We start from the raw sequence: 27,705 nt of genomic DNA, 5'->3' as shown, positions 1-27,705 counted from the left end.
AAGTGCGTTTATTCACTCAGCCTCCCTCTCTCTTCTTCTGTCACTATGATAAATTCAATCACCGAAGCAAGTCCGAACCGAACTTGATCAGGACAATGCAGCGTTTAAACAAAGGCGCGTTTCTTTCTCTCTTCATTGTCTCTCCAAATGATACTTACAGACGAATCTATTCGACAATTCAAAGTGAATCTACAACAGTCAATTCTTGTTTGCTCTGAACGTTGTCTTTATGAGTCGGTGAAATGGTAATGAGTACTGATCTAGGCCCATCGCTTATTGATCTATAGGACAGCCGAAGTATTGGCTGGCATAAGAGAAGACTTATTGGACAGTCGAGTACCTTTCACACAAAACGATATTCATCTAAACACAATTTCACCCTATCATATACCCTATGAAGCAAGTCTACAGCCACTGTCAGAACATGAATATAATCTGTATCAATATGCAAAATCTTTATTTCAGTTACGACAATTTGATAGTGTCAAAGATGTCTTGGGTAATGCAAAATCACCCAAGCTTTATTTCTTGAGACTCTATGCTAAATATTTGGTAAGAAATCTATCAGCAATACAAGGTACTTAACATATCTAGTCTGGCGAAAAAAGTAAAGAAGAATTAAGCCAGGAAATCCTTGGTGTTACAGAAGATGCAAAGACTGAAAACCTAGAATTGGAGTCAATCTACAAAGATTTAGCTGAAGAATACTCAAGGCAAAACCTGGATGCATTTGGCTTATACTTGTGTGTGTATAATAGTGCTTAAGAGATCCAATGACTCATAATTCTGATAGATATGGTATTATACTCAATAGACGCAGAATACCTGATCAAGCAGCCAAAGTGTTGTTACAAAGCATTCGAAAATATCAATACAACTGGTCTGCTTGGGTAGAATTAGGCTCATTAGTCAAGAACACAAAGATGTTTCTTGATCTACAGACAGTCTTGAATCGAGAATTCAAGGGCAGTGTCATGAAGGATTTCTTTTTAGCTAAACTGTGTATTGATGTATACCAGCCAGGCTCTACTTTCAAGGCCATTATGGAACCCTTAACAGATTATTTTCCAAAGAGTGCCTATGTATTATCTCAATGGGCTGTCTTCTTTTACGATACGCAAAGTAAGAGAAAAAGAAAGAAAGAAAGAAAATGCACATACTTACAAAATTTAGATTACAATGAATCTTCTGCTTTATTTGAAGAGTTACACAAAACATTTCCTTCACGACTTGAAGACATGGATGTGTTTTCCAACCTACTCTACCTACAAAACTCAATAGATCGACTATGTGTGCTTGCATTAGAATGTGCCAAAATTGACAAATATCGACCAGAAACATGCAATGTGATTGGTAATAATGTACAACAAAAGCATACTTACTGTACTTATACTCTATGTAGCCAATTACTATAGCTTAAAGGGTGATATGCCGGAATCAGTGGAATACTTCAAACGAGCCCTTAAACTCAACAGAAATTATCACCTTGCTTGGACCTTATTGGGCCATGATTATATTGAGCTCAAGAACACAAGTGCTGCCATTGAATGCTATCGAAGAGCCGTAGGGGCTAATTGCCGTGACTATCGAGCCTGGTATGGTCTTGGACAAGCATATGAAGTGATGCGACTCTCTTATGATGCACTTTATCATTACCGAAAAGCAGCTGAATTAAGACCTAACGATGAGCGTATGTGGTTAGCATTGGCCAATTGTTATGGATCCATGCAACGTGTGGATGAACATCAACGGTGTCTTGAGCGTGCTGCTCAATGTGATAGTAGTAGCAAATTAACAGCCAGTATCATGACTGCACAGATATTTGAGAAAATGGGTAAGCATGAAATAGCTATGGGATTCTATCATGCTATCTGGCAAAAAGCCAATAAAGAGGCAAGTCTATATAGTCTATTAGACAAGAAAACTAATTTATGTGTATTAGATCATTACTGAAGAAATAGCTGAAATCAGTCTAAAATTAGCTCACTATTCACTCACCAAGAACAAGATTGCTGAAGCAGAAGAATATACGCATGCAGCATTAAATGCTAAACACCCTGTAAGTTCCCAAAACCTCTATTATGAAAATACCATTTACATAGTGTCATAGTATCATGAAAAAGCAAGAAATTTACTTGATCGTATTGCCAAAAGTAAAATTGTTTAAAAAAATAAATCAATAAAGTTGCATGGATTTTGATCTTACATCTGATTGTTTTAATTCTGTACTAAGGAAACCGTGTTTATTACGACGATTAGAACATATGAAGTCTATCAATTGATCCTTCTGAACATTTCCGGAATTCCTGCATTAGTGTCTCTTTGCCAAAGTGTGTGGCAAGTTGTACAGACAAATACACTATGACCTTTGACATCAGAGTGATTTACCATCGTTCTAGTTTTACAAATGTTGCATATCTTAGATATTCATCGATAGGAACAACCAGAAGATCTCCAGCAGCTTCTCTTTTCTTAAGGCACCTTCACAGGGTTTTGACAGCATCACAACGTACGCTTTTCAGCTTTAACACATCTTTGTTAAACATACCGTTTCCAAATACAACAAGGGGAACTTTTGGTTTGTCTGGAAATTAGCTTCAATTCATTCCAAAAAAAAAAAAAAAAAAAAAAATGACATTGTCTAATGTCAAGATAAAATCCTTTTGCTTTCTACAACAATGAGTATCAACATTCACAGAGACACTGTGATCTCAGCTGTTCACCGAATGAGTTTCCAATCGTTTGTAGCAGCAAAGAAGCCTCACCTCTCTGAACAGCAAAGAAAAAAAGACTTCGCTGTGCTAGCAGCAAGATCAACTGGATAGAGGATCAATGGCGTAATATCATCTGGTCAGATAAGTCTTTTTAGCAATTCAGACAGAAGAATGTCTCAAAAGGTTGGTGATCAATACGAGGATGCTCACACCATCTCAACAGTAAAACAGGGCAGGTAGTGGTGTTATGGTCTGGGGTGCTTTTGGGCTAGAGGTTTCGAGCCTTTGGCTATTGCTGAAGAGGGCTCCGTTAACCAAGATGTATATGTCAGTATCTTGGCTTGGATATTACATCCTTGGTTAATGGAGCTCAACACAACTCAGGACAGGAACTTCACCTTGCAAGAAGATGATGCCACTTGCCACACAGGCTCCTATGCTCGATGATGGAAGAATACTCATTAGATTAGGTGCTTTCAGTACTGGCCTACTTAAAGCCCTGATCTGAACCCCATCGAGCATATTTTTAATGCTCTTGATAAGCTCGTGGACAACAGAAGGTCTGAGACTCACAATATTAAAAACTTCAAGTCGATACTTCAACAAGAATGGGAGAACCTCGGCCAAGAATACGCTTCACGCTTGGTCGGAAGCATGAAAAGCCGATGCCAAGCGGTGATTGATGCAAAAGGTGACCGCACCAAGTATTGGATCTTTTTTTTTATGAATAATCTAAACTTCTATTCTACACAATTTATACTGTTCACCGTCTATGTTTTAAGGGACTTATTCAAAGATGGAAATTATACAATTTTTCTATCTTCAGAAATTTATTTAAAAAGGTACGAAAGCGAAATCAGTACTCTATCTATTATTTACATCATGTACAAGTGAAAATCTATATATGGGGAATAAAAGAAGGCGCCACCATGGTTTTAACATGCTTCTTGCAAGAAATATAATGACGGTTCATATCATGTTTACGAGCAAAGGCTCTATTGCATAATTTACAAGCGTGTGGTTTAGGACGGTTAGGGTTATGGATCTGAATATGTTCTCGCATGTTGTTGGCACGGTTACTAGTGTGTTGACAATGAGGACATTTATGGATCTTGGCTCTACGTCCTGAAGGTGTTGTTTTTTTGACTGTTGCCTTGTTTGTTTGATCCGTCCATTGTGGCTGTGTATGTGGCGACACAATAGGTTCCACAGCAGTAGGGAATAGCTCAACATCGTTTGTAGATGAGCTCAATAGAAAGTCAGACACTGGAGAGTCATCGTTCAGACCCATCGTGTCGATAGTCAGCGATTGTGAAACAAGACCTGGAGATGCATTCATATAATCGTTTACTTCATAAGTAGTCAAGATCAAATCATCAGGCACAGGTGAAGAAGGGCGCGAAAAAGCGTTTAGTGTAGGTGGGAATAGATAATTGGTACCAACATAACTGCTTGTGGGTGAAGGACTGTTGATAGGGGAGAATGTCTGTTGTTGATTGGTAGGTGAGAGGTAGGAAAGACCATAAGAAGATGAGATATCTTGAGGAGTTGTGTTGTCACCCAAGAATGGGGTCGTGGCAGGACTACCAAGAAACGGAGGGGAAACTGGACTGCCTACAAATGAAGTGCATGAAGGACTGCCTGCCAAGAAATTACCGTTGAAATGACTGAGAGATGCAGGGCTTCCTATATGAACTGGACTAGGTATCTGTTGAGGTGAATAAAGGCCATTATGATAAGAGCCAGTAGGTGATTTTACTGCCAATCCATCAAAGCAAGCTGTTAAATCTTCAGTAGCAAGATAAGAAGGTGATTGACCTAAACTGTTAGCTAAAGCAATCAATGTATTATCGTGGTAAACAGAAGAGGTGCAGGATGCCATGAAACCTAAGACAAGTCAATAACAATAGTATTCATTATGGCTTCTAACCTTCGCCATCTGTACTACTATTGTTCATAGGATAAGAGCGAGGAATGTCAATAGGAACAGATAATGAAGAAGGTTGATTAATTTCTGTCATTTGGGGTTGTTCAACTGTTTCGGTAGGCAAAGTAAGTTGTAATGTTACTGGAGACGCTGAAGTGTTTCTTTGTTCATTCTGATTTGTATTGATTTTTTTATCTTCTTTGTATGTCTTGTTCTTAAATGAAGGTGTGATTGTGAATATGTTATCTTGGATAGAATTAAGAAACTTGACGGGTGAAATATTGAACAATGCGTGTGCCATGGCCTTAAACTATGTATGTGTGTTTGTCTTTATAAATATAAAAAAGAAAAAGAAAAAGGTCATAAAAAGAGAAAGACTTGTCTTATATTCTTTTTTGTGTAATTGCTGGAATAGGAATTTTTGTACTAGTTATAGGTAATACAGATTTCTTTTCATTCAGGTTTAGAAAATTAGATTCAAATTCTATAAATTTTTCTGTTACAATTTTCTAGTTTTAATTGTTAAATTTAAAGTCATTGAATGTTTTAACAGGAAAAAAGGGAAAAGAAAAGAGAGGTCCACGTTTTTGTTAACTCTAACACCAATTTCTTAAAGTGGAATTACCAAGGTTTTTCTCTAAAGGTCTTTTTCTTTTTATTGAATGATTTCAAGCCAGTATAAAAACAGCGGCACTATAATATTCCACAAAAGAGAAAACGATGATATCACCTGAGCCTTTTTGCCGATAGTCCTGTAGTACCAATCCTCTTATTTGGGAAACAAGTTTATATACATGCTCAGCATAGCCTTCGTATATGCTTAGCATAATGATCAACAAATCACAAAGCTTCTGAATATCAATCGTTGATTTCACCATGATCTCGAATAGTAGAATTGACTTTGATTGATACAATCAACTGAAAAAAAAAAGTAGGTCAAAAATGTTGTTTGTTTGCACACATGGCTCAAAAACAACAAAAAGATTTGGCAACATGGCGCCTCAAGCAAAATTAGCTCATAGATGCATGTTTGATCTCTTATGCTAAGCCGTCGACAGACAGCATGCTTTGATTGGTTCAGGTTTACAGAGGTAAAAAAAACTGCCCTGTACAACAATCTTTTGTTCAACCAGTTCCGTGCACTGAGGCTTCGCACCAAAACTCTTTTGTTTATTAACGAAAACAAAAAAAAAAGGATAAGAAAATATGACAATTAATGACGATGAAAAAAGACACAAAAAAGTTGTAGAAACTAGGCAATAATTTGCTAATTACTATATGAGTGTATTGTTCTGTAATGCCTGAATAAAGATAATAATGCTTCATATGTACCAAAATCTATCATCTGTTTTGACAAACACACTATAAGAAGCACAAAACATCTGTGTCAGTCGCATTATTCTTATAAAGGTAACAAATTATTCCTTATAATGGTTTGATTGATATGCATTAAGTTTCTAGCAAGACAACACTAGTTTTGAACCTAGCATGGGTTTACAGTGAGCTTCTAAGACAAAGGCTTTATTCAGTAGACCCAAAAAGTTTTAGTACAAAAGTGTCAATATAATTGGTTTCTTTTTGTCTATGCAGCATCGGGAAAGTATGGAAACTTTTGAAGATCAAACCCGAAAACTCTCTTTTTTTAATTTTGTTTCTCTGCTTAGTTGCCTCTTTGTCATACAATAATCATCGAGTAGTTTAAATGCCTCAAATGAACGCATTGATTGTTAGCGAGATATGATTGTTTCTTTTGTAATAAAAATTGGTTTCTCTTGAGATAAGCCTATTTTTTTTCTAGGCAACTAAATCAATCAATGTGCTTGCAATTTATGGTTATCTCTATTTGACATGCATGTACCTTGCTTTGATACATTTATACATATTTTCAATAGGGTACATGATTTATGTCTCTTCTTCCTCGCCACGCGAGAACATCAGTTACATTCTTGTCTGATTCAATCTCAGCTCAGGTACCTTTTTTCTATGATGGCTGTGTATTTGATCCTTTTATTGGTGTTTAATTAATGAATGACGAAAGAATCATGAGTTCTTAATTAAGGCGATAAGAAGGGCTTCTACGAAGCTTGCATGACTTATTTTTTTTTTAGTACACAGAGATTTCTGTGTAAGTCTGGCCAGCTTTACTGTGCCTGTGACCTAAATGAAACATGAGTTGTTTTTATTTCCTTGATCTCTATATGCTCCCCTCCCCCCCCCTTGTCTTTTTTCAAGTCACTTCAGTGCTACAAATACACATTAAACGGTATAAACTCTATTAAAGTTCCAACTCATATCGCTCCTATTACATCTCAACTTGAAATTTTTTTAAGTCAAATTACTCAGGGACATACTTCAGGAACAACAACAACAAAATATTTATATTTGTTAATGATCTACTTGACATCTACAAGTCTTATTTCTCTCTATTCTCAGCCCAAGTTTTTTCTTTTTCTTCCTTCTCTTCAGAAAATGAACGAGAAGAACTTTAAAACAACTCTGGTTACTTTGTAACACTCATACTAACACACAGTCATTTTTTCAAGTCAGCAGATGTACAATCTATATAATTCTTTTGATTAAACAGATGAACAAAAAAAAACAAACGTTTCTGTGAATGAGAAGTTTCCCTATACAATGACAAGATAACAAAAAGAATAAAGATGACAATTGACATATATATATATACTTATAGTTCTCCACATATTACAACCATTCAAAGATAAGCCAATCAAACCTATTGAAAGGTCATTTTTTTCACACCAAGAAAATAAAATATGAAAAAAAGGGTCATTATTATCTCTTTTTTTTTCCCATTATTTTTATTTTTATATTTCACTTTTCCCTCTCTCTTCCCTCTCTCTTCCCTTTCATTTCTCTATACACTTTCTTTAAATTATGGGTAATCAATCTAGTAAAGATAGCCTAATTGAAAGCATAAATCAAAGACGCATTCGTCCTTTGCATAAAAGTAATAACATCTTTGATGAACAACAATCATTTGAAAGAAGGTCAAGAATGTTATCAAAGAAAAAGAGTGCCATTGCTGTTACTCCAGTCAGACATCAACTTGTTTTGAATGATCATGTCTCCCCTCTTGTTTCGCTTTCAAGCGCTAGTTCTTTTGGTTCAAGAAACCCTAAAAGAAGAATGTCATCGAACTCTGTCACAAGTGAGGAAGTTGAACCCAATACACCTACCTCAAACAATCATTCAAGATCATCTTATGACGAAGCAAATCATTCTTCTATGAATGAACATAATCTTACAAAAAGACTTTCTAGTTCATTACCTGTTAAATATTCTGACAACATAGTGATTGAGACTACGAATCCAACTGCAAAAATCAATCGTCAAACACCCTTTGCAGAAAAAGCTTGGGTTTGTGAATATGGTGCAGAAAAAGAACGCGACAGGTAATTTTTTTTTCTTAGCTTCTTTGTGTACTCATTTGATATGTTAGACAAACAAGACAGGTAAGCTAATTGCTAAATGAAGATTATGTAATAACGACATATCAGCATTATGTCCTGAAACAAGTTTTTCAAGGAAATATTCATCTTGAACTGAATGAACCCTCAAGAATTTTAGACAGCGCTTGTGGAGTAGGTCTGTGCTGTTATTACTCCACCCTGAAATGCATAAATACTGATACCATAAATAGGCTTATGGACGCTTGAAATGGCTCACGATTACCCAAAATGTCAAGTGATTGGTATTGATGTTGTACCTCCTTCCGAAAAGGAGGGCTGGAATTTATCTGCCAAAATTAATCATGAATTTGGAAAGTCTAATAATAACAACAATGTCAAGTTTCAGTATGGTGATTTGTTGCAGCCAGATTTGATGTTTCCTGATAACCATTTTGATCTTGTCTATCAAAGAGATGTTGCCACTGTCTTACCTTTCAAGTCTTGGCCAAATTTGATTGATGAGTTCTTTCGAATCACAAAGTCTGGAGGGCAGATAGAACTTGTCGAATACGGTATGTGAAACGATTCATAAAGATTTCTGGCTTATTATGACTATAGATTTATTGTTCAGCAACCCAGGTCCTGTTCTCACGCAAGTCAATGAATGGTATCGGTCCGCAGCAGCTACAATCGGTGTAAACCCAGATTATACTGCTTACTTGAGTGAATTCTTGAAAGAAGCAGGATTTGTAGATGTCGAAGTCAAGCTAGTTGATATAGCGATTGGCGAATGGCCAGAAGGTGAATGTAAGTTGTATTTACTTTAATTTTTTATACCCATACCATGATAGTGAAAAAACAGCACGGTTACTTATACAAAGAACAAATGAGAGCACTATTCAAATCCATGAAACGTTGGTGGTGTTCAGAGATTAAAGTAACTCAAGAAGAATACGATCGTGTTTGCGCAGAAGCCTTGGATGAGTTTGAGGCATATCAAAGTTCTGCTCAGTGGAAGATATTTACCGCAAGAAAACCTTAACCCATCATATTATAATGTAACATCATTCCTTTCTTTTCTGTTGTATACCCCCTACTTATCATTCTTTAACCATCTTTCTTTTTTTTTATACAGTCGTCATTAACTGTTTACTACTCCCAAACCATTCATTTCAAGCACACACACACACACACACACACACACACACACACACACACACACACACACACACACACACACACACACACACACACACACACACACACACACACACACATATATATATATATATATATATATTATGCAGTACACTCATTTATTCATTAGCTATAAGAAGTAACACATTCATTACTAGGTCTATATTCATTTGCATCAATAAACGCTTGTAATACTTTTTCAGATTACATGATACACGTGAATAATGTGCGTAGTTAATATGAGCTTGTCAAAGAGATACTGCAAGCACTAAACTTTATTTTGACTCTATCTTTTTCTTATGTAAGCTGTTTAATACATCGGTTAAATTTGTGAAAAAAAAAAAAAAAAAAGAGAGAGAGAGAGAGAGAGGGGGGATAAAACCTTTTCCCTTTAGAGTGGCACTTGGTTTGTGAGTGTTTTATTGAGTAGCTATTTGATTCCTGACTGATCATTTTAACCTTGTTTAGACAGTCATAGTTCCACAATGGCTATCTTAATAGAATAATTGCTGCATTAAATCAAGTAAAACTTTTACCCTCAAATACTTCTAGACCAAACAAAATGCCAAGTACTTAGAAAGACTTAAAATATGGTCCAGAGCTTACTATAGCCTTTTATCATGGCTTTAACAGAGCGCGCTCTTTGATTGTAATAAAAAAAAGGAAGGGGAGCATAGTAATAATTTATGCAGATTCGTTAACGTTAAACTGACCAAATTTGTTGATACATAATGGGAAGCAATCATATCAATACAATCACTTGCAGAATAACAAGATATTGATATACAAAAGAAGTGTGGTTATAGACAATAGGCTGACATGAAAGAAACGATACTACTTTTGAGCACCAGAAAAAAAGAAGAAAAAAAATCATTCAAATGTCTTTAGTTTTTGTGAACTGTTTGATTGACTATAAACCATCATCAAGCGATAGAGAGTCTTCTGACTGTACCACAGCTGCTGTTCTTGATTGACTGCTAATTTTTTTTATGGCATTTTGCAAGTGCGGGTTTATGACCGAACATTGTCGGAAGATTAATGTCCGGCAATCTGGCGAGATGGAGAGCAAGAAAGTGGGGGACACCAAAGAAACCTTGTGTGCGGGACGAAAGGATATTAAATTTTATACGGCACGCCTAAGGGAAGCTTTCTTTCGAATTGTATCAACATGGTATGTAATAATATCATCTAGATATGAAGGCATCCAAGCTCATCCATTATGCAATGTTGCATTGGACATGAATGAGAACACAACCCCTAAAAGAATTGTCATCTGTATCCAACCAGCCAGAAAAAAAAGGGAGACACATGAACCAATGCACCTCATGCAATTCAATCTTGCTTATAGTCTCTCTCTTTTTCTCTTGCATACATGCACAACTCATTGATTTGCATATGCGCGCTGAAAGAAAAGGACGTGTCATTTCGTTTGATAGCTATATTGTCATAATGGGATTAGCATGCGATGTTTTCATATACAAACAACATCAATATGAGTACACTAGTTGCTGACATTCTTTCTTTTATTAGGCCGACGCTACTGTCACTATCAGAACTCGCAAGTTCCTCACCAACCGCTTGCTTCAACGTAAGCAAATGGTCGTCGATGTCATCCATCCCGGTCTTGCCAACGTCTCCAAGGATGAACTCCGTTCCAAGATTGGTAAGATGTACAAGGCTGACAAGGAAGTTGTTTCTGTCTTTGGTTTCAAGACTCACTTTGGTGGTGGAAAGACCACTGGTTTCGCTTTGATCTACGATAACGTCGAAGCTTTGAAGAAATTCGAACCCAAGCACCGTCTTGTCCGTATTGGTCTTGCTGAAGCTCCCAAGGGTGGTCGTAAGCAACGTAAGGAAAAGAAGAACCGTGAAAAGAAGTTCCGTGGTGTCAGAAAGTCCAAGAAGCCCAGAAAGGAATAAATTGTTGGCTGATTTGTCTTTTGCCAATCTGTTTTGCATGTATCACATTAAAGCAAGTTTTCCTTTCTTTTTTTTTTGTTTTTTTTTTTCTGTTTTTATGGGGGATAGGCTAATGTCATGAAAGAGAGAATGAAGGTCTTTGGTGGATTTTTAAATTGAACTCTTAACTATGCTACTAACAGAATACAAATAAGACAACATTCTCGAGCTTTTTTTTTCTTATAAAATGTAAGCTAAATTCATTTATTTTTTCTGCATTCATCAAAATGAAGGCTGTATTACTTATCACTGCAGCTATTGCAACTACTGCATTTGCATCAAAAATAGTGACTATTCCTTTTACTGCTACAGACCGCAAAAGCATTCACGCTTCAGCCTGGAGAAGCAAGAAACTTAATGAGCTTATTGACGCTCCTCTAGAAAATGTTGATTTAGCTTATCTTATTGACATTAAACTTGGTAACCTTAAGCACTTTATAATTATATGGCCTTACACATTTAGGTACACCTCCTCAACCATTTACTCTGTTGTTGGATACTGGCTCTTCAAGTACCTGGGTACCTGTCTATGGATGTGGTCGTTTTTGTGGTTATCCTATGAATACATTCAATCCTTTAAATTCTTCTAGTTTTTCTTCATCCAACACCCTGTTTAATATTCGTTATGGTGAAGGATTCTCAAGAGGATTTTATGCTCAAGACACAATGACAATCACCGGTGTGTCTGTACCTCAAACAGTAAGTCTGATGTGCTATACTTCCTGAATCTAAATTCTTGGCTAGAACTTTGCCATTTCTGACTACAATGATGGTGAATTAACTGCTGATGGTGCAGGCAAGTAGACTCTTTACCCCTTGAACATCCTATTTATATTAATTATAGATGGTATTTTGGGTGTTGGTCCTGATGCTCTTAGTGCATTCAACAATCCAGATAGAAATATTGTACCAACAGTAGTAACAACAATGCATCAACAAAAAGTCATTGATCATAATGTCTTTTCCATTTATTTTCAACCTGTTAGCGAAGATGGACTTTCTAGAGAAGAAAAGCGTATCAATGGTGAGATTGTGTTTGGTGGTGGTAAGTTGATCTATATATACACATGTGTATTGACGGTTTCCTAGTTGAAGAGCGGCACATTGCTAGTAATGTCAGCTATGTTCCTATCACTCAGAAAAATGCATTCGCTGTAAGCAATAACTTATCCATCATAAGCTTAACCCAAAAAATAATAATAATATAGAGCTATTGGGCTGTTGATGTTGATTCTATCTCAGTTGGAAGTAACTTTACAAAAACATATGAACCAAAGATTGCTGCTTTAGTCGACACAGGTAATGAAATGACATATTGCACAAACTAAACCTATTTTATAGGATCGACACTAGTCTATTTGCCAAGAGAAATTATGTCTAGCGTATTTCAAGGCATTCCAGGCCTACGTAGAGATTTCTTGGGCCAGTTTATTGTACCTTGTAATACCACCCATCTTCCAGATATCACTTTCACAATGAACAATGAAAACTTCACTATTACACCCGAACACTATGTAATTACTTCTGGCGCTGTAAGTCCCAATGAGTTATGATATGATGATGCTAACATTTCTCTTTAAAAAAAAAGCTTGCCTACACACCTGAATCGTGTTACACTTACCTTCAAGAAAGCCCTCCTTTTGTTGATGCTATTCTTGGTTATGGTTTCCTTCAACAATTTGTTTCTGTTTATGATAATGAAAATAAGCGTATTGGGTTTGCTCAAAGAGCTTAATAAAATGACAGTTGTCGCGGGTATTTAATTTTTGAAGAAGTCCTTTTTACATATGACGTATTTTGGTACATCCTCTCGATTGACTTTGACTTTCTCTTTTTTTTTCGTTTTTTTTTCTTTCATACATCATGCTTTCAGCATCAAAACTAGCACAGATCATTATCCGCCGTAGCATATCTCGGTCTAATGCTCTATACCGCCCAATGATCTATCCTATTGAGAGACGCACATTTTTATCTCCTCAAAAGCTCTCAAAAAATGGTCAATGCAAATTACAAAGAGCCGAAGAATCAATGGATCCCAAAGAGATCCTAAAGAGAATAGAAACCATTGAGAAGAACAACAAGCCCTCAAAAGAAGTCAAAAAATCCATGTGGCAAAAAGTCAAGGACGAAGCAACGCATTATTGGCATGGCATGAAATTATTAGGCCTCGACATTAAAATTTCGTCTCGCTTAACCTATAAATTATTAACAGGTTCAACATTAACTCGACGCGAACATAGACAGGTAAGAAGACACTTGGTCAACAAAAGCACATTCACACTTGTTATAGCTTCGTCGTACAACAGCAGACATTGTTCGCCTAGTACCTCTTTCTGTATTTTTGATGGTTCCTTTTATGGAGTTTCTTTTGCCTGTGGCATTGAAAGTGTTTCCTAATATGCTACCGAGCACATTTGAAAATAAAAAAATACAAGAAGAAAAGAAACTTAAATTAGTCAAAGTAAGACTAGAAATGGCAAAATTCTTACAAGAAACTATTGCCGAGTCTGGTCAAAATGGTAGTTTGGTGGATACGACACATGGTCAAGAATTTGTAGACTTTTTCAGAAAGATGCGAACTACAGGCGAACAACCTTCTACTGAAGACTTGATAAAGATAGCCAGCAAATTTGAAGACGAATTGACTTTGGATAATTTGTCTCGGCCTCAACTAATATCCATGTGTCGCTATATGAACATCAAAGCTTTTGGTACGGATAATTTTCTAAGATTTCAGATTCAAAACCATATGCGACAATTGAAATTAGATGATCAGGCGATTCAACAAGAAGGAATTGATCATTTAACTACGACAGAATTGCATGCTGCATGCGCTGCTCGTGGCATACGAACCATTGGCGCTTCAAACGAGCGTCTACGGGGAGAATTGGCTCAATGGCTTGATCTCCAATTGAATCATCATGTTCCTTGGACCCTATTGATCCTGTCACGCGCATTTTGTTTCACAGACGGTATGACACACGAAGAAGCGCTTCGTGCAACATTTAATAGTTTGCCAGACAATTTGGTAAATGAAGCTGAATTACATATGCTGGAGACAATGGGTACCAGTACATACAAGCAGAAATTAGATGTATTAGAACAACAAGAAGAAATGATAGAAGATGAGTCTGAGCAAGAAGAGAAAGAAAAGAAAGTACACGAAGCATTGTCAGAAAAAATGCCAAGTGATGTACGGTGAAAATACGATGATCAATCAAATGATATTAACGAATTGGTTAGGAGACAAAATCGGAGGCAGATCACAAAGGTTTGACTGAGGAGCAAAAAGACAATTTTCAAAAGGCTTTGTCTAAATTGCGTTCCAAGGTTGATTTTCTTGGACAACGTGCCCAACTCAATGAGATTAAATTCCACCATAAAGACTATAAACAGGTAATTGTGCAATGACAATTCCATCTCTGACTTTCAATTACTAAATTGGTTTTTTTTTAAGCTGGTGGAAGACATTAGGGCAGCCACGAATAAAGAGTCCAATGTGTCAGCTTCTCGGTTAAGTAAACGCCTAGAGAAAATGCTGAATGCTCTTGATAAAGAACTGGACTCGCTCGAGAATGAAGACCAAGAAAAAGAGAAAAAAGAAGAAAAGAGAGCCCAGGCTCAATAAGGGGGAGGGGGCGTTCTAGACATTAAAAAGTTCCCTGATCAAAAATATATTTTTTAGTTTACGTGTTATTTACTTGTGTTTCGTGTATCTTTTATTACTCAAATAAGTAAAGAAAGGGGGGATCAAGACAAGCGTAGAGAAGGGCTTGGATGGGCATTTTGTCTCTTTTTCTCTTTTTTATTTGCGTTGAAAGGAGAAAAAAGAGAAGGGGGAAACACGATAATTGTTATTTTCCAAATTCAATCAGAAAATAAGATGCACAGCCTATGTAACACATAAACGCACTTTGATACAGTCAGGGCGGATCTTGGATTTCTTTTTTTAAATTAAATTGGAACAAGCTTTCATCTCTCTTTTTTCTCTCTTTTCTTTTTCTTTATCTCTTTTTGTACATATACTTTGTCCTTGTATCTAAGCAAATTATAGTTTAAAGCTGGCTCTTTTTTCTAATACATATACATATATATATATATATACATAAACATACATATTTCATTATGGTCACAGTAACAAAAATCGTAAGAATGAGTAGTATTTGTTAAGCATTATACTAACAAACCATGATAGGTAGATCGAGTCACTGAAACAAAATGGTCTAAATTATATGTTTCAATGGCTACTTGTCAATGTTTGATTATTATCGCACTTCAAGCTTCTATTTGTTATTTAAATACATATCAAGCAAATTTACTTCCAGAGCCAACTTCAAATAGTGCTCTTACAGCTAGTTCTACACAAGATGATTGGATTCCTATTCGCGCTGCAGATCGTCTTGGCAGAATCAAATGGGAGAACATTGCATTTATGGGCTTTCAAGTCTGGTTTTTAGGCATGGTGTTTGATGCTGTAAGATGATAGAATACATAAAAATGTATACTTATAGTTTGTTTAGACGGTCTATCAAAACACAGCCGAGATCTTAGCATTAGCCATTATTAATATGGTATGTGCTGTCTTAGGCGCACTTCAAGTAGTCGATGGTGTCAAATGGCTTAAGCAACTTTTATTAACATCCTATTCAGTCAGTGCGCTAGACATGGCAGAAAAGATTGAAATTGCTCTGTCAGCTGCTATTTTAACATTTGCCATTATCATGTCATTTCTCAGTTATCAGATGTCAAAACAATTTGGCTGGAATATTTATAAGAAGATTGGTGCCGATGTACAGATTCAAAGTAAATAGCATGACAATTCCTTCTTTTTTTTTCTTGTTGCTTATACTCTTATAGAAATGTACCGTATGTTTCAGTTCTTTGTCTTGGCTCTCAAGATTGACATCTTTACATGCTTCATGGTCTCTGTCTTTTACATGATCCAATTTGCTTTGAAACAAGGGCTTATGTGGGAGTCTGTTGTTCAGCTGATTGTTACTATCTTGGTCATTCCTATGCTTTATTTTGCCCGTACAGCTGTAAGTAGAAACAATAGAAAGCATCATTGACTAATGGCTGTTATAGGGAAGCGCTGAAAGCAATATAAGAATGGTTGTGTTCATTATCTTTGAATGCACTGTCTTATTCCATTTCGCTTTGATTTTATCACAGACAATTCAGCCCAACAACAATTGGTATACCTGGATTGCTTTGGGTAAGTTGGTATGCTATAGATATTGTCTCCTAACCATTGATATAGTGTGTTTGGGTATTGTCATGACCCTCTGTACTTGTGTATTAGGCCTTATTTGTATGCGCAGTTTTGGCAAAGGCCTTAAGCCATTTGTCCAAAGAGGAAATGTCAAGGCCAAGATGGATCTTGAAAACAATCTTCGTAAACAAAAAGCACATGATAGTTGGCAAATCGATGATGATTAATAAATTCCTTTATTGTTATTATTATACATATTAAATACCGCCCATATTGATGTATTTGATGTTCATATAATCATCAAGGCCAAATTTACTGCCTTCACGACCTACGCCAGATTCCTTCACACCACCAAATGGAGCATAGCAGCTTGAAATAATACCTGTATTTACACCCACCATACCGCTTTCCAAGTTTTCAGCCACACGCCAGCATCTGCCAATATCACGAGAAAAGAAGTAGTTAGCCAAGCCAAAAGGTGTGTCATTAGCCAAAGAGATGACATCTTGTTCAGTCTCAAATGGAAACAAGGCAGCAACAGGACCGAATGTTTCTTCAGAATGGATTTCCATATCAGCAGTCATGTCACCCAGGACAGTAGGAGCAAAGAAGTTACCACCATGATGCTTACCACCAGCCAAGATCTGAGCACCCTTTGAAACAGAATCTTCAACATGTCTCTTTACTTTATCAATACCCTTGGAGTTGATCAAAGGACCATGGGTTGTCTTTTCATCAAAACCATGACCTACTTGGAATTTGTTGACTTTTTCAGCAAGACGGGATGAGAAGTCCTTGTAGACACTCTTTTGAACATAGATACGATTAGCAGAAACGCATGTTTGACCACTGCCTCTGAATTTACAAGCAATGACAGCTAATGACATTGAGTTTTTTTTTTTTTTTTTTTTTTTCGTTTAGTATCGTTACTTACCATCCACAGCAGCATCCACATCAGCATCATCAAAGACAATAAAGGCAGCATTACCACCGAGTTCCATAGACACCTTTTTCATGGTACCTGAAGATTGAGACATCAACAATTTACCCACAGCCGTCTACAAAAAAAAAAAAAAAAAAAAAAGAGAGTGAATATTCTATGGATGTGTAGATATGAAACTTACAGAACCAGTGAAAGAGATCTTCTTAACAATAGGGTTTGTACATAACTCCTTACCTACTTCAGCAACGTTCTTTTCAGTAGGCACAATGTTGACTACACCAGGAGGAATACCAACACGCTTAGCGAGTTCAGCCAAAGCCAAAGCAGTGTAAGGTGTTTCAGCACCAGGCTTAATAACAACAGTACAACCTGCAGCAAGGGCAGCACCTACTTTACGGGTAATCATAGCAGCAGGGAAATCTATACATGTTTTGTCAGTTTATGTCATGATGACTCTTAGTTTACTTTACTCCATGGGGTAATGATGCCCACCACACCAACAGGTTGTTTGATCGTCACAAAGCGTTGACCAGGAATATGAGAAGGAATCACAGTACCATAAGCACGCACAGCTTCTTCAGCAAACCACTCATAAAAAGAAGCAGCATAAGCAACTTCACCCTTGGCTTCAGTCCATGTTTTACCATTTTCCCAGGTCAAGATAGTAGCCAAATCCTCTTGGTTTTCCATCATGGCTTGATACCACTTAATCAAAAGATCATGGCGTTGCTTACCGGTTGTTTTAGACCATGACTTGAAGGCTTCAGAGGCTGCTTGGATAGCTTCTTTAGTTTCTTTAGCACCCATATCAGGCAATTGGCCAATCTCTTTATCAGTAGCAGGATCATAAACAGTGAACTTTTCAGTAATGTCCTTGGTTGTCCACTCGTTGTTGATAAATCCAGATTCTTTGAATAAAGATTGATCCTTGAGCTATTCAAACAAGTTAAGAGAACGCGTTATATCATCGGGGTTTTCTACCTTTGGAATAGCAACAGAAGAGACAATGTTTCTAGTGGACATGGCGAATTTCTTGACGGGAGCGGTACGGGAAGGGTTTAAGCAAGCTTTGATATAGGAATTCTGCAGTGCAGAGCGAATCATATTAAAAAAAAGAAAAAGAGATGAAAAAGAAATGCACTTTTATTTGTAAGAGAGTGTGTCAATCTAAGTCCGTGTGAATGCGGCATTTCAAACCTTATTATTCAGAACCGATCTGCAATCGTAACCAGTCAAGAAGGTCGACTACTTTAATAGAAAAATGATGGGAAAAAAAGAATGAAATAGACAAATTAGGACACCTATTTTAGATGAAAAGGTTGATTATTTCCCTATATTATTTTAATCAAAAGTTAAAGTCTTGCGTTCTTTTTTTTTTTATCTGTTATCAATATAGATAGAGTTTCGATTTTTTTTTATCTTTCTATCAATAACTGATAATGTTTTTTTTATGATTCAGTCTTATCAAAAAAAAAAAAAAGAGCATTATATTATATTTACAGGTTTTCTGGCTTTACTCCTGCTTTTTTCCTTTTTAGTTGAACAAAAGAAAAGCGTGTTTAGAAAGAAAGAAAGTCTATGTTGACTTGTTAGAAATAAACCAAAGCTCTATGTTTATAATGAATCATTTAAAAAGAAGAAGAGGTAGAGAGTCATCTACTTTTGTTCCTTTCTATCACTTCAAAAAGAAAGAGAAAAGGGAATTTCCCTTTATGCATTGACAGTTTGGTGGGTTTTTTTTCCTTGGATATATAAATCCATGAGCTATTCTTTATCTTCTTTCTCTTTAATCTATTTTCATGAATTATCCTTCACCAGCAGTCCTTAAGTATTACCAAGACTTGCTTGGTAGCGTTATTGCAGACGAAGTTGTGTATGATGCCTTAAATGACAACACAAGGGAATATTTTCGACACACGGCATCTACCATTGTCTATATGAGTATATGTCTTACTTGCTCTGTATGGCAAATTATGGCTGCTATCGAACTCGTCTGGAGAGTACGTAAATGGCTTCATTTTACAGTTTTGTTTGAAACAATCTTGTCTTTCATGGTGATCTTTTGTAGTGTTCTCAATCCATTGACAGATCTCAGCTGTGAATTTGTAATATCCTCGATGATGATCTCCATGTTCTTACACTGTCATTTCAATAGAGATTCTGGGTGTCTATCATTTCTGTGAATTTAGGTGGTTGCTGTATCCAAACTATCTTGCTCTATAAAGCTTATATCTGCTATGGTAAAGCAAAGTGGTTGATCTTGATTGGTTCTGCTATCAACTTGGGATACATTGCTTTAACCATCGTCTATGCCACTTTAGCCAAGGTACCCACCTACAAGGATTTCATGGGAAACTGTGTAGTAAAGTGATTCATACTGATGCCTATGATGATAGACTTACTTTTTTTTTTTTTTTTTTTTTTTTTTTTAATTAGATGTTGAACTGCAAGTACCGAATTGTCATGTAGATGTACATTAATATTTATGTATAGTAGAATGGCCTGCTTTAGCCAAACTTGGTCTTGATATTGCAAGCAATGTGTTCTTATCCTTTGCTTTTCTTATGGTGATTCATCGTCATTATCGTATTTGTGGAAATAGTCTTCACAAGTCCTTGTTATCCAGTGGCATTATTTTCTCGTAAAGTAGTATGTTATATAGTTAGATATCTTGATTAATACGTTCTTTATAGTGTTGGCGTGATTGGATCCAATATTATTACTGCCATTTTGATTTCTTGTCGAGTTATGGGTGGTTTATCAGCAGATTTGTATTCGTTTGACTGTAAATGATACAGTGATAAAATACTGAATATTTACCTGTATTCATAGGGGTCATTACCAGTTATTTATTGATCAAACAATTTAGCCAAAAGACCCATGGCACTAAGAGTACAACCAATAATGACGAAGATGAAGATGAAGGCACTTCCAAGACTATGCATAGACCAATATCATTCTCTAGTCTTGACATTATTTCTGACCCTTCTTATCGTCACCATACCATGCTTGTCAATGAAGCAAGTCTTATATCTTCAGAATTAAGAGACAACAGTCGACTATCAGCAGGTATTCTTTCAGCCAGTACGACAATTAAACCAACACAGGAAGTTACAACACATAAAATCGTTTTATAATAATAAAAGCCATTTTGATTGGTTAAAAAAAGACTGTACTTGATTGGCTCATTTTTTGCTTGGAATAAAAATAATATATACTCCCTTTTTTTTTCTTCCCTTTTTTCACCTTTTCTTTTTCTTTTTCTAAATATACACACACACACACACACACAATGGCAACAAAAGGTGCTTATAAGAGGCTCACTAAAGAATACTTGGCAATACAGAAAAAGTAAGTATAGAAGAAAGTATATAGATGAATAAAAGATCCCTTATGTGTGTTACCTCTATTTTAGCCCACCTCCTTATATTATTGCAAGGCCTCTAGAAAGTAATATTTTAGACTGGTACGATTTAATTGAATGTAATTAGAGTACTCAAAGTCTATATTTAGGCATTATGTGATTACAGGACCACCAGATTCACCTTATGAAGGTGGTGAATATTATGGCAGAATTACTTTTCCAGCTGAATATCCCTTTAAACCACCTGCTATTCGAATGACAACACCTTCTGGTCGTTTTCAACCTGATACTCGACTCTGTCTCAGTATGAGTGATTTCCATCCAAGTTCATGGAATCCAAGTTGGTCTATTGCCACTATATTGAATGGACTGCTGAGTTTTATGGTATGTATCCATATTGAGTTGACATCATGTTTATCTTGTTTTGTTTAGGTAGGTGATGAAGCTACTACAGGCAGTATAAAGACAGGTGTCCATGAAAAGAAAATGTATGCTGCTCGGTCTCATTTATGGAACATTAGAAACCCAAAGTTTAGAGGTATTTTTATACAGAAGATTTAAGACTCATTTTATCATAGAGGTCTTTCCTGAACTTTGTACTATCAATCTAAACCAGATGCCAACAGATCAACTTTTAATCAAGCGCAACATACAGAACAGTTCTCCTGCTCATACTGTTGCTCATACAGACAATCATGCTATCACTCGTACAGCAGTCAGTCGAGGAAAACGATGGATTGTTGTGTTGGTTGTCTTTGTTTATTTGATTCTTTCCAAACTGATTGCTCGCTCAACCAATGCGGGTTCAGCTTAATTTCTTTTCTTTTTATTGTGTGTTTTTAAATGGCGTGTTACTTGATCAGGCCTTGAAAAAGCTTTACCGCAAGGTTCTACTGTACATTTAAATGGTCTTTCGCCTGTATGAACTCGCATCTATCGTCAACATATATAAGTAAATAAAACATACAATCAAATCACTTACATGTTTTGTTAAATTACTGCTTTCTGCAAACCTTTTATGACATGCTTGGAATTTACAGGCAAAAGGTTTTTCGCCTGTATGGACTCGTTTATGGATAGTCAAGGCAGCAGAGACAGAGAAGTCTTTTGAGCATTGATCACATTTAAATGGTTTTTCGCCTGTATGAATCCGCATGTGCTGAACCACCATATTGGATTCTGAAAAGCGTTTTAAGCATGTTTGGCATTGATAGGGCTTCGCTCCTGTATGCGTCTGTATGTGTCGCATGATTTTCTGTCGTTGTGTAAACACTTTGCCTTGTCTTTCGCATGCTACCCATTGACATTGATACTCGCTTTTACCTGAGCCCACATGGACTTGAGATAAATGCAATGTGAGTGTATCAAATCCTTCAAAGCGTTCCGTACAATTGATCCAGCGACATGCATGCAACAAGGCATTCTGCAGATGTTGACTGGTTAAATGGTTGATGAGAGCCTGTGTCGACGTGTCTAGTAAGCGTTCTGAGCATGATTCCCAAGAACAGGTTTCTTCTATTGGATGATTAAGATGTGTATTATAAAGATGAGGTGTAAGGTCGTCAAACGTATCAAAACTAGCGAGACAGCTAGACCATTTGCATTGTGCTTTTTTTCTGTTGATCAGGTTGGATGGATCGTCCGAGATGGATCGTTTGCGCTTGATGGAAGGTAAGATAACATCCATCGTGACTGTGTCAGGGCAGCAAGCTTCGCAGCAATTATCAATAGGCGCTGTTGGTTGAGGTGGTGGTAATAAGGGTAGACTAGGTGTCATGCCCGTACGTACAGAGGATATGGTGAATTTAGAAGTAGGTGGTGGCAGTGGTGGTGGTGGGATATAGGAAGCTGATTGTTGAGAACGATTAGCAATATAATGTAACAGACGACTATGATGGTGATGACTGCCAAAAGAAAGCGAAATATTGCTATGACAATGAGCACCAATAGTGTTTATAGAAGGAAGTTGATCATGATGACTATTCCTAGTAGATTCAGTCATGTTCTATCAAGTCTTTTTCTTCATAATAGTGTTGAAAAAGTGAAAAAAAAAAAAAAAAAAAAAAAAAAAAGGAAAAATGATGACGTTTCATTATTTTAACTTGATGTGGACATAAAGTTTAGGTGTATTAAAATTAACATTCCAATTGTAAGTAATGACATATCGGATTATAGCCCGGATATAAAAATGAGAAGCCTTTCATTCTTTCATGGTTCATGTTCAAGTCGGTCTTTTTAGTTTTATCTTGCTCTTGTTTGATTACTGCATTGAATGTATCGAGTATATCTGATTGTCCTGGACTATTGCCTCGAATTCATCCTGCTCAAGATGTGACTGACTTAAGAATGGATGATATCAAAATCATGGCTTCTTTAGGAGATAGGTAGGGTTCATTTAGTATGAGGGAGTATCTATTCATGTGGATTCTATAGTATCATGGCAGGCTATGGTATGGAAAATATACCCAAAACACCTCTTGGTTTTATGAATAAAAACATCTTGACTGAATTTCGGGGTCAAAACTATATGATGGGTGCAGATGAAGGTGCAGTAAGCATAGCTAATTTCATCAAGCACTACAGTCCCTTTCTTGTGGGTCCTTCTAGCCAGAGTCACCCATTAGGCTATGTCAGAGGAAGTTTTCCTCTTCATTGTAAGTCATAAGAATGCATCAAAACTATTGATTGTTATTTAGACCATGATCAAATGAATGGGTTGAATGCAGCACATACAGGCGCTATGGCCTTGAATTTACAATCAGAGCTTGATTATTTACTTCCTCGTAAGTATTCTAGAGTGTATAACTATCATTCACTGTTTCCATATATATATATATATATATATAGGACTTGAACAATTAAGTTCAGCAGATAACTATCAACAGGAATGGAAAATCATTCATGTTCATATAGGCAGTAAGTTACTCCTATCATAAAATGACTGTGCTAACACTACTAGGCAATGATCTATGTCGAGCCAGTGAAGAAGAGTTTATGAATGCTACACTTCCAGAAAACTATGCTAAAGATATAGAGGCAGCTATTCAACGTATTCAATCTCAAGTGCCCAATGTACTAGTGAATCTCAGTAAGTTCTCTCTTTTTTTTTTTTTATTTATTTCAATACAAGACACTGATGGCTATTGGAGTTGGTATGCTCAAAGTAACAGATATTCAACCCTTGGTTACAGACCATTCAGATTACTGTCAATATAGTATTCTTAAGCAACCTTGTCATGGACTCAAGACAAAAGAAGCCATGGAACGAATGGATATCCTAAGAGAAGGTAAGAACAATAGACATCGTATTTGACTGATGCTGATCATAGAATATGATGCCAAGTTGGCCATATTAGCTCAGAAATATGCTGCAAAACCAGGAGGAACATTTGGTGTGATGTTTACGCCTATACCATTTGATTTAACGTCTTTTCCTATTGAGGCATTCAGGTAATGATCATTCCATAGAGCTGCGTAATCACCCTATTAGTAATATTGATTGCTTCCATCCTTCAACCTTGGGTCATCAATGGATTGCAAAAGCAATGTGGAATCAAGTCTTTTTAGATAGAGACAGAAGACCCTCTCTTGTTCAATTTGATCAAGAGCAACAGGTATGCTATCCACTCTTTTATTCATTGTTTGTATTGATTTTGGTATAGATTTACTGCCCTACTGAGAATGATAGAATTATCATAAAATAAAAAAATAAAATAAAATTATATCAGTGTCTTGCTAATAACATAACCAAGACAGAGAATGAATAAAATGCCTAAAGAAGATGCTAACAAGGAGTCTGTTTGTGTCTTTCTTTGAACAAGAAAAGAATGATAAAGATGGTCTGATACTGTCTGGTTGCTGACCATAGGTTCTTGCTGAATGGTCTCTATTTCCTATACAGTATTGAATACACAATAACCTATTTAGATGACTTACAGTCGATTCAGTCAAAAGAGGGTATCTGTTTTTTGTTAATTCTACATTCTGTACATTGCCAAAAAAGTCTGTCACTTTGACTTTGTCTAATGGACGATGAAACAGATCAGAACGAATGCCTGGATGAGAGGCAATTTTAGCAGGATCATAGGTATTAAACTAAAGGGTGGATTTAGCCAAGAGAGAAAAGTCATTGTTGTGCTTACCAAATCCTGTAATGTCTTGTCACTTGTCATGTCAATGTTCTCAAGAAATTCCAAGTTATAATAAGTAAAACTGTCAATCACAGCTACACCCACATCATAACTTGTATGATGCTACATTAAAAGCGTGTGAGGCAGTAAGATAGCAACCATGGACTTACTGAATAAGAACTTTCATCTAATCTACTACTACCCGTAGCAAGAATATTGGTGGAATTGATTTTACTGTACATGGTATTGGCTTGACATGTATCAATCATAAACAAGAGTTCATTGTATCGCTTCTTTTCAGACATTTGCTTAAAGGCATCAGCTAAATCATAAGCACTGATTTCTTCTGCATCTTGGAACTTGAGGAATTCATCCCCACCATGGCCTGTCATGTAAACCAAGATGTTGGATCGATCATCGGACAACAGTCGTTTTGAACGAGGTGTGTCAGGGGAGACACGTCCTGTCAGCATGCGAATAAAGTTCTCTACAGTGACTTCATAACCTCTGTAATCCACTTCGACATTATCGCCATATAAATCCAAAAAACGGTTGGCATTGTTATAGACAGTAGCCGGGAATTTGTTGCGAGGATTACAAGAGACATCATCAGCAAGCATAAGGATAATATTGGAATCTGGAATACCCAGTCGCTTCACTGTGCGATACATGCTGAGTGTATTGGCTACATGACGATAATTAAACCAAAAACGAGATGTGCATACCTTTAGCTTGATGTTAGATGATATTGGATAGACAAGATATTACCAATACAGCCCAGTTATTTGTATGTCCACTTTGACTAAAGAAGCCTTCTACTTTCTCCTCATGACAATAGGCTACTACTATATAAAATAAGAGTAGCACTAGACAACGCCATTGGACCATGATGAACATTACAGAAAAATAGGAAAAAAAAAAGAAAAGGGGAGCTATTTTTTATTTTTTATTTTTTCACCACCTTGAAGAAGGTGTTTGTTGTAGATTAGAAGTCTGTTGATGACTATTGTAACTATCTGTCATGACACCGTCAGGATTATAAGTAAATCCTTTGAATTGTTCTTGCATGGTTTTAGAGATATGCGAGTCTTCATCAGCGGCCAATGATTCAACAGGCTGTTCAGAAGTAAATTCATCATCAAAATTAGTTGTATCATATATACTTTCTACTGAAGGCTTAAAAGGAGGTTGTAGCTGTTTACGCATGAGTTTGATCCAGTCAATCGATTGAAAGAATGGATGAAATCGAATTTCATCTGTGCCTCGGTTACCCAGACGCAGGGTTGGATCTCGCGTCAATAACTACACTATGAATAAGTTCTATTGACTTTTGTCTGTTGATTACACTTACACCTCTTAAAAGACTTTGTGCTGCATTTGACATATCTTCAGGGAACCTTAATTCGTCCTGTAAGATTTTTCTGTACATTTCGTTTGTATTTTCATCATAAAAGGGTGGTAATCCTGTCAACATTTCATACAACAAAACACCCAAGGTCCACCAATCCACTGTTTTTGTATAACCTTGGCCCAATAGCAGTTCTGGAGCTAAATACTCTGGGGTGCCACAAAAAGTGTTTGTTCTCTCAGACTCGGTCATGTTCAGTTTACAGAGACCAAAATCACATAATGCGATATGGCCATTATAGTCAATCAAGATATTCTCTGGCTTTAGATCACTAGACGTGTATGAGTAAGCCAACCAGTACACCATTCAGCCTGACTTACCGATACACAACATTAAATCCATGGAGACACTCAAGTGCACAAAATAGCTCGGCAGCATAGAATCGAGCCCGTTCTTCATTAAACCGTCCTTGTGCTTGAAGATGATGAAAGAGTTCTCCACCATTAATGAAGGCCAACACCAAATATAGTTTATCGGGACTTTGAAAGGCAAATTTGAGTGGCACAATAAACGGATTGCGCACTTTGGCCAGCACTGTTTTTTCTGCCATGGTATGAGTCACTTCTGATCGAGAAATGATACGGGATTTGCGCAACACTTTCATAGCATAGATTCGATTGGTGTCTTTTTTGCGAACCACATACACTTTACCAAAACTGCCTCGACCAATGACACGCAAGAGATCAAACGAATGAAATGAGATCTGATTTGTTTGTTGTGAGGGGAAATAGCACAGTTGAACATACATGGCGCCTGTACCACCCACAATGGGAAACACATAATTCTCTAGATGAGTAGAAGCAAAATTTGGTTGAAATTTAACAGTGCCCAAGAACAAATCATTCGAGTCCCTTGATGTGTGGTGTGGTAATTGTCTAAGGTAAAAAGACATGGCTACATGTGAATAATGGGACACATCACTAAGTAACGAATGAGTGGCATGTTTTTTCTTTACAGGAGCTTACAAATTGGCCTTGTAGTTGTAGATAGGATGGGATGGATCACCACCCAGGGCATCAATCAAGAGTTCGTTTTTATCGAATTCCAAGACAACGTAAGGTAGCCACCAAAACTGCTTTCGATTCATTGATTCGCGTTTGTTTCGTTGAAGGACTGGTACAGGATCTGTGATGTCTGGTACTTTTGCGCCTTGTGGCAAAGTGATGCCTCTCGCTTCACATACACGAATCATAAGTACACCAGCCTTAGGTTGATGAGGGATCACTACAAGTTAGTTAATACAGAGATACAATCACAGGCATAAGCTTACTTTCAGTATTCATGATGGTTTCTTAATTTGTAATGGAAAGAGAAAGAAACAATAATAAAAAAGTTCCTGTAAATTTTATATCAAATTAGATGTACGCTTTTGGTAATTCAAAATTAGCGCAGTTTAAAATGTATATTTGAGGAAGGGGGGACATTTTAAGATTGTGCTTGT

General features: G+C 36.6%; 15 protein-coding genes across 15 annotated transcripts; 10 read left to right on the top strand and 5 right to left on the bottom strand.

Annotated features, from left to right (window-relative positions):
- Positions 1–11: 11 nt before the first annotated feature.
- On the top strand, positions 12–2,207 carry B0P05DRAFT_10805 (anaphase-promoting complex subunit 8-like protein). The gene is made up of 8 exons (XM_051572953.1): positions 12–245; positions 288–552; positions 595–743; positions 794–1,122; positions 1,174–1,353; positions 1,403–1,893; positions 1,943–2,059; positions 2,111–2,207. The coding sequence occupies exons 1-8, from the start codon at positions 148–150 to the stop codon at positions 2,165–2,167; spliced, it is 1,686 nt and encodes a 561-aa protein (XP_051439864.1). The 5' UTR covers positions 12–147; the 3' UTR covers positions 2,168–2,207.
- Positions 2,208–3,448: 1,241 nt separating this feature from the next.
- On the bottom strand, positions 3,449–5,053 carry B0P05DRAFT_521892 (uncharacterized protein). The gene is made up of 2 exons (XM_051575920.1): positions 4,645–5,053; positions 3,449–4,601 (listed from the first exon to the last, which is right to left on the bottom strand). Exons 1-2 carry the CDS (start codon positions 4,940–4,942, stop codon positions 3,613–3,615), a joined length of 1,287 nt encoding a protein of 428 aa, XP_051439863.1. The 5' UTR covers positions 4,943–5,053; the 3' UTR covers positions 3,449–3,612.
- Positions 5,054–7,458: 2,405 nt separating this feature from the next.
- B0P05DRAFT_521889 (S-adenosyl-L-methionine-dependent methyltransferase) lies at positions 7,459–9,319 on the top strand. Its single transcript, XM_051575919.1, has 6 exons — positions 7,459–8,054; positions 8,102–8,114; positions 8,160–8,247; positions 8,303–8,623; positions 8,670–8,858; positions 8,903–9,319. The coding sequence occupies exons 1-6, from the start codon at positions 7,537–7,539 to the stop codon at positions 9,091–9,093; spliced, it is 1,320 nt and encodes a 439-aa protein (XP_051439862.1). The 5' UTR covers positions 7,459–7,536; the 3' UTR covers positions 9,094–9,319.
- Positions 9,320–10,405: 1,086 nt separating this feature from the next.
- Positions 10,406–11,172, top strand: B0P05DRAFT_521887 (40S ribosomal protein S24). Its single transcript, XM_051575918.1, has one exon. The coding sequence runs from the start codon at positions 10,845–10,847 to the stop codon at positions 11,166–11,168; it is 324 nt and encodes a 107-aa protein (XP_051439861.1). The 5' UTR covers positions 10,406–10,844; the 3' UTR covers positions 11,169–11,172.
- Positions 11,173–11,433: 261 nt separating this feature from the next.
- On the top strand, positions 11,434–13,079 carry B0P05DRAFT_521883 (aspartic peptidase domain-containing protein; the record flags this gene model as incomplete). Its single annotated transcript, XM_051575917.1, has 8 exons — positions 11,434–11,627; positions 11,671–11,906; positions 11,952–12,003; positions 12,052–12,252; positions 12,297–12,361; positions 12,416–12,506; positions 12,549–12,739; positions 12,796–13,079. Coding segments are annotated over 8 exons (1,177 nt in total), but the record flags the coding sequence as incomplete, so codon positions are not given.
- Positions 13,080–13,235: 156 nt separating this feature from the next.
- On the top strand, positions 13,236–14,835 carry B0P05DRAFT_460795 (LETM1-like protein-domain-containing protein; the record flags this gene model as incomplete). Its single annotated transcript, XM_051574031.1, has 4 exons — positions 13,236–13,451; positions 13,498–14,400; positions 14,466–14,603; positions 14,665–14,835. 4 exons carry the CDS (start codon positions 13,236–13,238, stop codon positions 14,833–14,835), a joined length of 1,428 nt encoding a protein of 475 aa, XP_051439859.1.
- A 341-nt stretch (positions 14,836–15,176) lies between these two features.
- Positions 15,177–16,661, top strand: B0P05DRAFT_10639 (uncharacterized protein). The gene is made up of 6 exons (XM_051572951.1): positions 15,177–15,353; positions 15,403–15,681; positions 15,728–16,010; positions 16,065–16,246; positions 16,293–16,422; positions 16,468–16,661. Exons 1-6 carry the CDS (start codon positions 15,333–15,335, stop codon positions 16,644–16,646), a joined length of 1,074 nt encoding a protein of 357 aa, XP_051439858.1. The 5' UTR covers positions 15,177–15,332; the 3' UTR covers positions 16,647–16,661.
- Positions 16,640–18,672, bottom strand: B0P05DRAFT_521871 (Aldehyde/histidinol dehydrogenase). Its single transcript, XM_051575916.1, has 6 exons — positions 18,560–18,672; positions 18,344–18,502; positions 17,833–18,295; positions 17,544–17,782; positions 17,354–17,477; positions 16,640–17,296 (listed from the first exon to the last, which is right to left on the bottom strand). Exons 2-6 carry the CDS (start codon positions 18,464–18,466, stop codon positions 16,677–16,679), a joined length of 1,569 nt encoding a protein of 522 aa, XP_051439857.1. The 5' UTR covers positions 18,467–18,502; positions 18,560–18,672; the 3' UTR covers positions 16,640–16,676.
- Positions 18,673–18,967: 295 nt separating this feature from the next.
- B0P05DRAFT_521867 (uncharacterized protein) lies at positions 18,968–19,792 on the top strand. The gene has a single exon (XM_051575915.1). The coding sequence runs from the start codon at positions 19,162–19,164 to the stop codon at positions 19,543–19,545; it is 384 nt and encodes a 127-aa protein (XP_051439856.1). The 5' UTR covers positions 18,968–19,161; the 3' UTR covers positions 19,546–19,792.
- B0P05DRAFT_10548 (uncharacterized protein) lies at positions 19,700–20,595 on the top strand. The gene is made up of 4 exons (XM_051572948.1): positions 19,700–19,724; positions 19,799–20,003; positions 20,056–20,147; positions 20,195–20,595. The coding sequence occupies exons 2-4, from the start codon at positions 19,927–19,929 to the stop codon at positions 20,497–20,499; spliced, it is 474 nt and encodes a 157-aa protein (XP_051439855.1). The 5' UTR covers positions 19,700–19,724; positions 19,799–19,926; the 3' UTR covers positions 20,500–20,595.
- On the top strand, positions 20,585–21,731 carry B0P05DRAFT_521861 (ubiquitin-conjugating enzyme/RWD-like protein). The gene is made up of 5 exons (XM_051575914.1): positions 20,585–20,713; positions 20,778–20,828; positions 20,876–21,110; positions 21,159–21,264; positions 21,305–21,731. The coding sequence occupies exons 1-5, from the start codon at positions 20,655–20,657 to the stop codon at positions 21,538–21,540; spliced, it is 687 nt and encodes a 228-aa protein (XP_051439854.1). The 5' UTR covers positions 20,585–20,654; the 3' UTR covers positions 21,541–21,731.
- On the bottom strand, positions 21,628–22,728 carry B0P05DRAFT_460757 (uncharacterized protein; the record flags this gene model as incomplete). Its single annotated transcript, XM_051574026.1, has 1 exon — positions 21,628–22,728. One exon carries the CDS (start codon positions 22,726–22,728, stop codon positions 21,628–21,630), a length of 1,101 nt encoding a protein of 366 aa, XP_051439853.1.
- A 215-nt stretch (positions 22,729–22,943) lies between these two features.
- On the top strand, positions 22,944–24,430 carry B0P05DRAFT_460347 (uncharacterized protein; the record flags this gene model as incomplete). Its single annotated transcript, XM_051574003.1, has 8 exons — positions 22,944–23,110; positions 23,160–23,380; positions 23,598–23,642; positions 23,686–23,814; positions 23,876–24,013; positions 24,056–24,176; positions 24,217–24,340; positions 24,389–24,430. 8 exons carry the CDS (start codon positions 22,944–22,946, stop codon positions 24,428–24,430), a joined length of 987 nt encoding a protein of 328 aa, XP_051439852.1.
- B0P05DRAFT_521843 (peptidase C13 family-domain-containing protein) lies at positions 24,335–25,786 on the bottom strand. The gene is made up of 5 exons (XM_051575913.1): positions 25,625–25,786; positions 25,027–25,581; positions 24,869–24,979; positions 24,663–24,821; positions 24,335–24,619 (listed from the first exon to the last, which is right to left on the bottom strand). Exons 1-5 carry the CDS (start codon positions 25,751–25,753, stop codon positions 24,446–24,448), a joined length of 1,128 nt encoding a protein of 375 aa, XP_051439851.1. The 5' UTR covers positions 25,754–25,786; the 3' UTR covers positions 24,335–24,445.
- Positions 25,773–27,600, bottom strand: B0P05DRAFT_502021 (kinase-like domain-containing protein). The gene is made up of 5 exons (XM_051575464.1): positions 27,535–27,600; positions 27,230–27,488; positions 26,585–27,184; positions 26,208–26,535; positions 25,773–26,158 (listed from the first exon to the last, which is right to left on the bottom strand). Exons 1-5 carry the CDS (start codon positions 27,545–27,547, stop codon positions 25,811–25,813), a joined length of 1,548 nt encoding a protein of 515 aa, XP_051439850.1. The 5' UTR covers positions 27,548–27,600; the 3' UTR covers positions 25,773–25,810.
- Between the last annotated feature and the right edge of the window lie 105 nt (positions 27,601–27,705).

This window comes from Gilbertella persicaria, assembly GCF_025201335.1.
Source record: "Gilbertella persicaria strain CBS 190.32 chromosome Unknown B0P05scaffold_1, whole genome shotgun sequence".
Taxonomy (NCBI): domain Eukaryota; kingdom Fungi; phylum Mucoromycota; class Mucoromycetes; order Mucorales; family Choanephoraceae; genus Gilbertella; species Gilbertella persicaria.
This window is presented reverse-complemented; position numbering and strand designations above follow the sequence as displayed.

Coding starts and splice junctions, on each gene's coding strand:
- B0P05DRAFT_521871 (XM_051575916.1), bottom strand. CDS start 18,466: ATGATTCGCTCTGCACTGCAGAATTCCTATATCAAAGCTTGCTTAAAC. Junction 17,478..17,543: donor AGATCTCTTTCACTGGTTCT/GTAAGTTTCATA, acceptor TTTTTTTTGTAG/ACGGCTGTGGGTAAATTGTT. Junction 17,297..17,353: donor TGTGGATGCTGCTGTGGATG/GTAAGTAACGAT, acceptor CAATGTCATTAG/CTGTCATTGCTTGTAAATTC.
- B0P05DRAFT_10805 (XM_051572953.1), top strand. CDS start 148: ATGATACTTACAGACGAATCTATTCGACAATTCAAAGTGAATCTACAA. Junction 246..287: donor CTTTATGAGTCGGTGAAATG/GTAATGAGTACT, acceptor ATTGATCTATAG/GACAGCCGAAGTATTGGCTG. Junction 744..793: donor GATGCATTTGGCTTATACTT/GTGTGTGTATAA, acceptor TAATTCTGATAG/ATATGGTATTATACTCAATA.
- B0P05DRAFT_502021 (XM_051575464.1), bottom strand. Junction 27,185..27,229: donor TACAACTACAAGGCCAATTT/GTAAGCTCCTGT, acceptor TTCGTTACTTAG/TGATGTGTCCCATTATTCAC. Junction 26,536..26,584: donor GGATTTAATGTTGTGTATCG/GTAAGTCAGGCT, acceptor ATACACGTCTAG/TGATCTAAAGCCAGAGAATA.
- B0P05DRAFT_521887 (XM_051575918.1), top strand. CDS start 10,845: ATGGTCGTCGATGTCATCCATCCCGGTCTTGCCAACGTCTCCAAGGAT.
- B0P05DRAFT_521843 (XM_051575913.1), bottom strand. CDS start 25,753: ATGTTCATCATGGTCCAATGGCGTTGTCTAGTGCTACTCTTATTTTAT. Junction 24,822..24,868: donor ACAAGACATTACAGGATTTG/GTAAGCACAACA, acceptor TCCACCCTTTAG/TTTAATACCTATGATCCTGC. Junction 24,620..24,662: donor CTCTTTTGACTGAATCGACT/GTAAGTCATCTA, acceptor AATACTGTATAG/GAAATAGAGACCATTCAGCA.
- B0P05DRAFT_10639 (XM_051572951.1), top strand. CDS start 15,333: ATGGTCACAGTAACAAAAATC. Junction 16,011..16,064: donor TGCCGATGTACAGATTCAAA/GTAAATAGCATG, acceptor ATACTCTTATAG/AAATGTACCGTATGTTTCAG. Junction 16,423..16,467: donor GTATACCTGGATTGCTTTGG/GTAAGTTGGTAT, acceptor CCATTGATATAG/TGTGTTTGGGTATTGTCATG.
- B0P05DRAFT_521889 (XM_051575919.1), top strand. CDS start 7,537: ATGGGTAATCAATCTAGTAAAGATAGCCTAATTGAAAGCATAAATCAA. Junction 8,248..8,302: donor AGACAGCGCTTGTGGAGTAG/GTCTGTGCTGTT, acceptor TACCATAAATAG/GCTTATGGACGCTTGAAATG. Junction 8,859..8,902: donor CGAATGGCCAGAAGGTGAAT/GTAAGTTGTATT, acceptor ATACCATGATAG/TGAAAAAACAGCACGGTTAC.
- B0P05DRAFT_10548 (XM_051572948.1), top strand. CDS start 19,927: ATGGTGATTCATCGTCATTATCGTATTTGTGGAAATAGTCTTCACAAG. Junction 20,004..20,055: donor TCCAGTGGCATTATTTTCTC/GTAAAGTAGTAT, acceptor CGTTCTTTATAG/TGTTGGCGTGATTGGATCCA. Junction 20,148..20,194: donor AGATTTGTATTCGTTTGACT/GTAAATGATACA, acceptor CTGTATTCATAG/GGGTCATTACCAGTTATTTA.
- B0P05DRAFT_521892 (XM_051575920.1), bottom strand. CDS start 4,942: ATGGCACACGCATTGTTCAATATTTCACCCGTCAAGTTTCTTAATTCT. Junction 4,602..4,644: donor TAGTAGTACAGATGGCGAAG/GTTAGAAGCCAT, acceptor GACTTGTCTTAG/GTTTCATGGCATCCTGCACC.
- B0P05DRAFT_521867 (XM_051575915.1), top strand. CDS start 19,162: ATGAATTATCCTTCACCAGCAGTCCTTAAGTATTACCAAGACTTGCTT.
- B0P05DRAFT_521861 (XM_051575914.1), top strand. CDS start 20,655: ATGGCAACAAAAGGTGCTTATAAGAGGCTCACTAAAGAATACTTGGCA. Junction 20,714..20,777: donor TACTTGGCAATACAGAAAAA/GTAAGTATAGAA, acceptor CCTCTATTTTAG/CCCACCTCCTTATATTATTG. Junction 20,829..20,875: donor GAAAGTAATATTTTAGACTG/GTACGATTTAAT, acceptor GTCTATATTTAG/GCATTATGTGATTACAGGAC.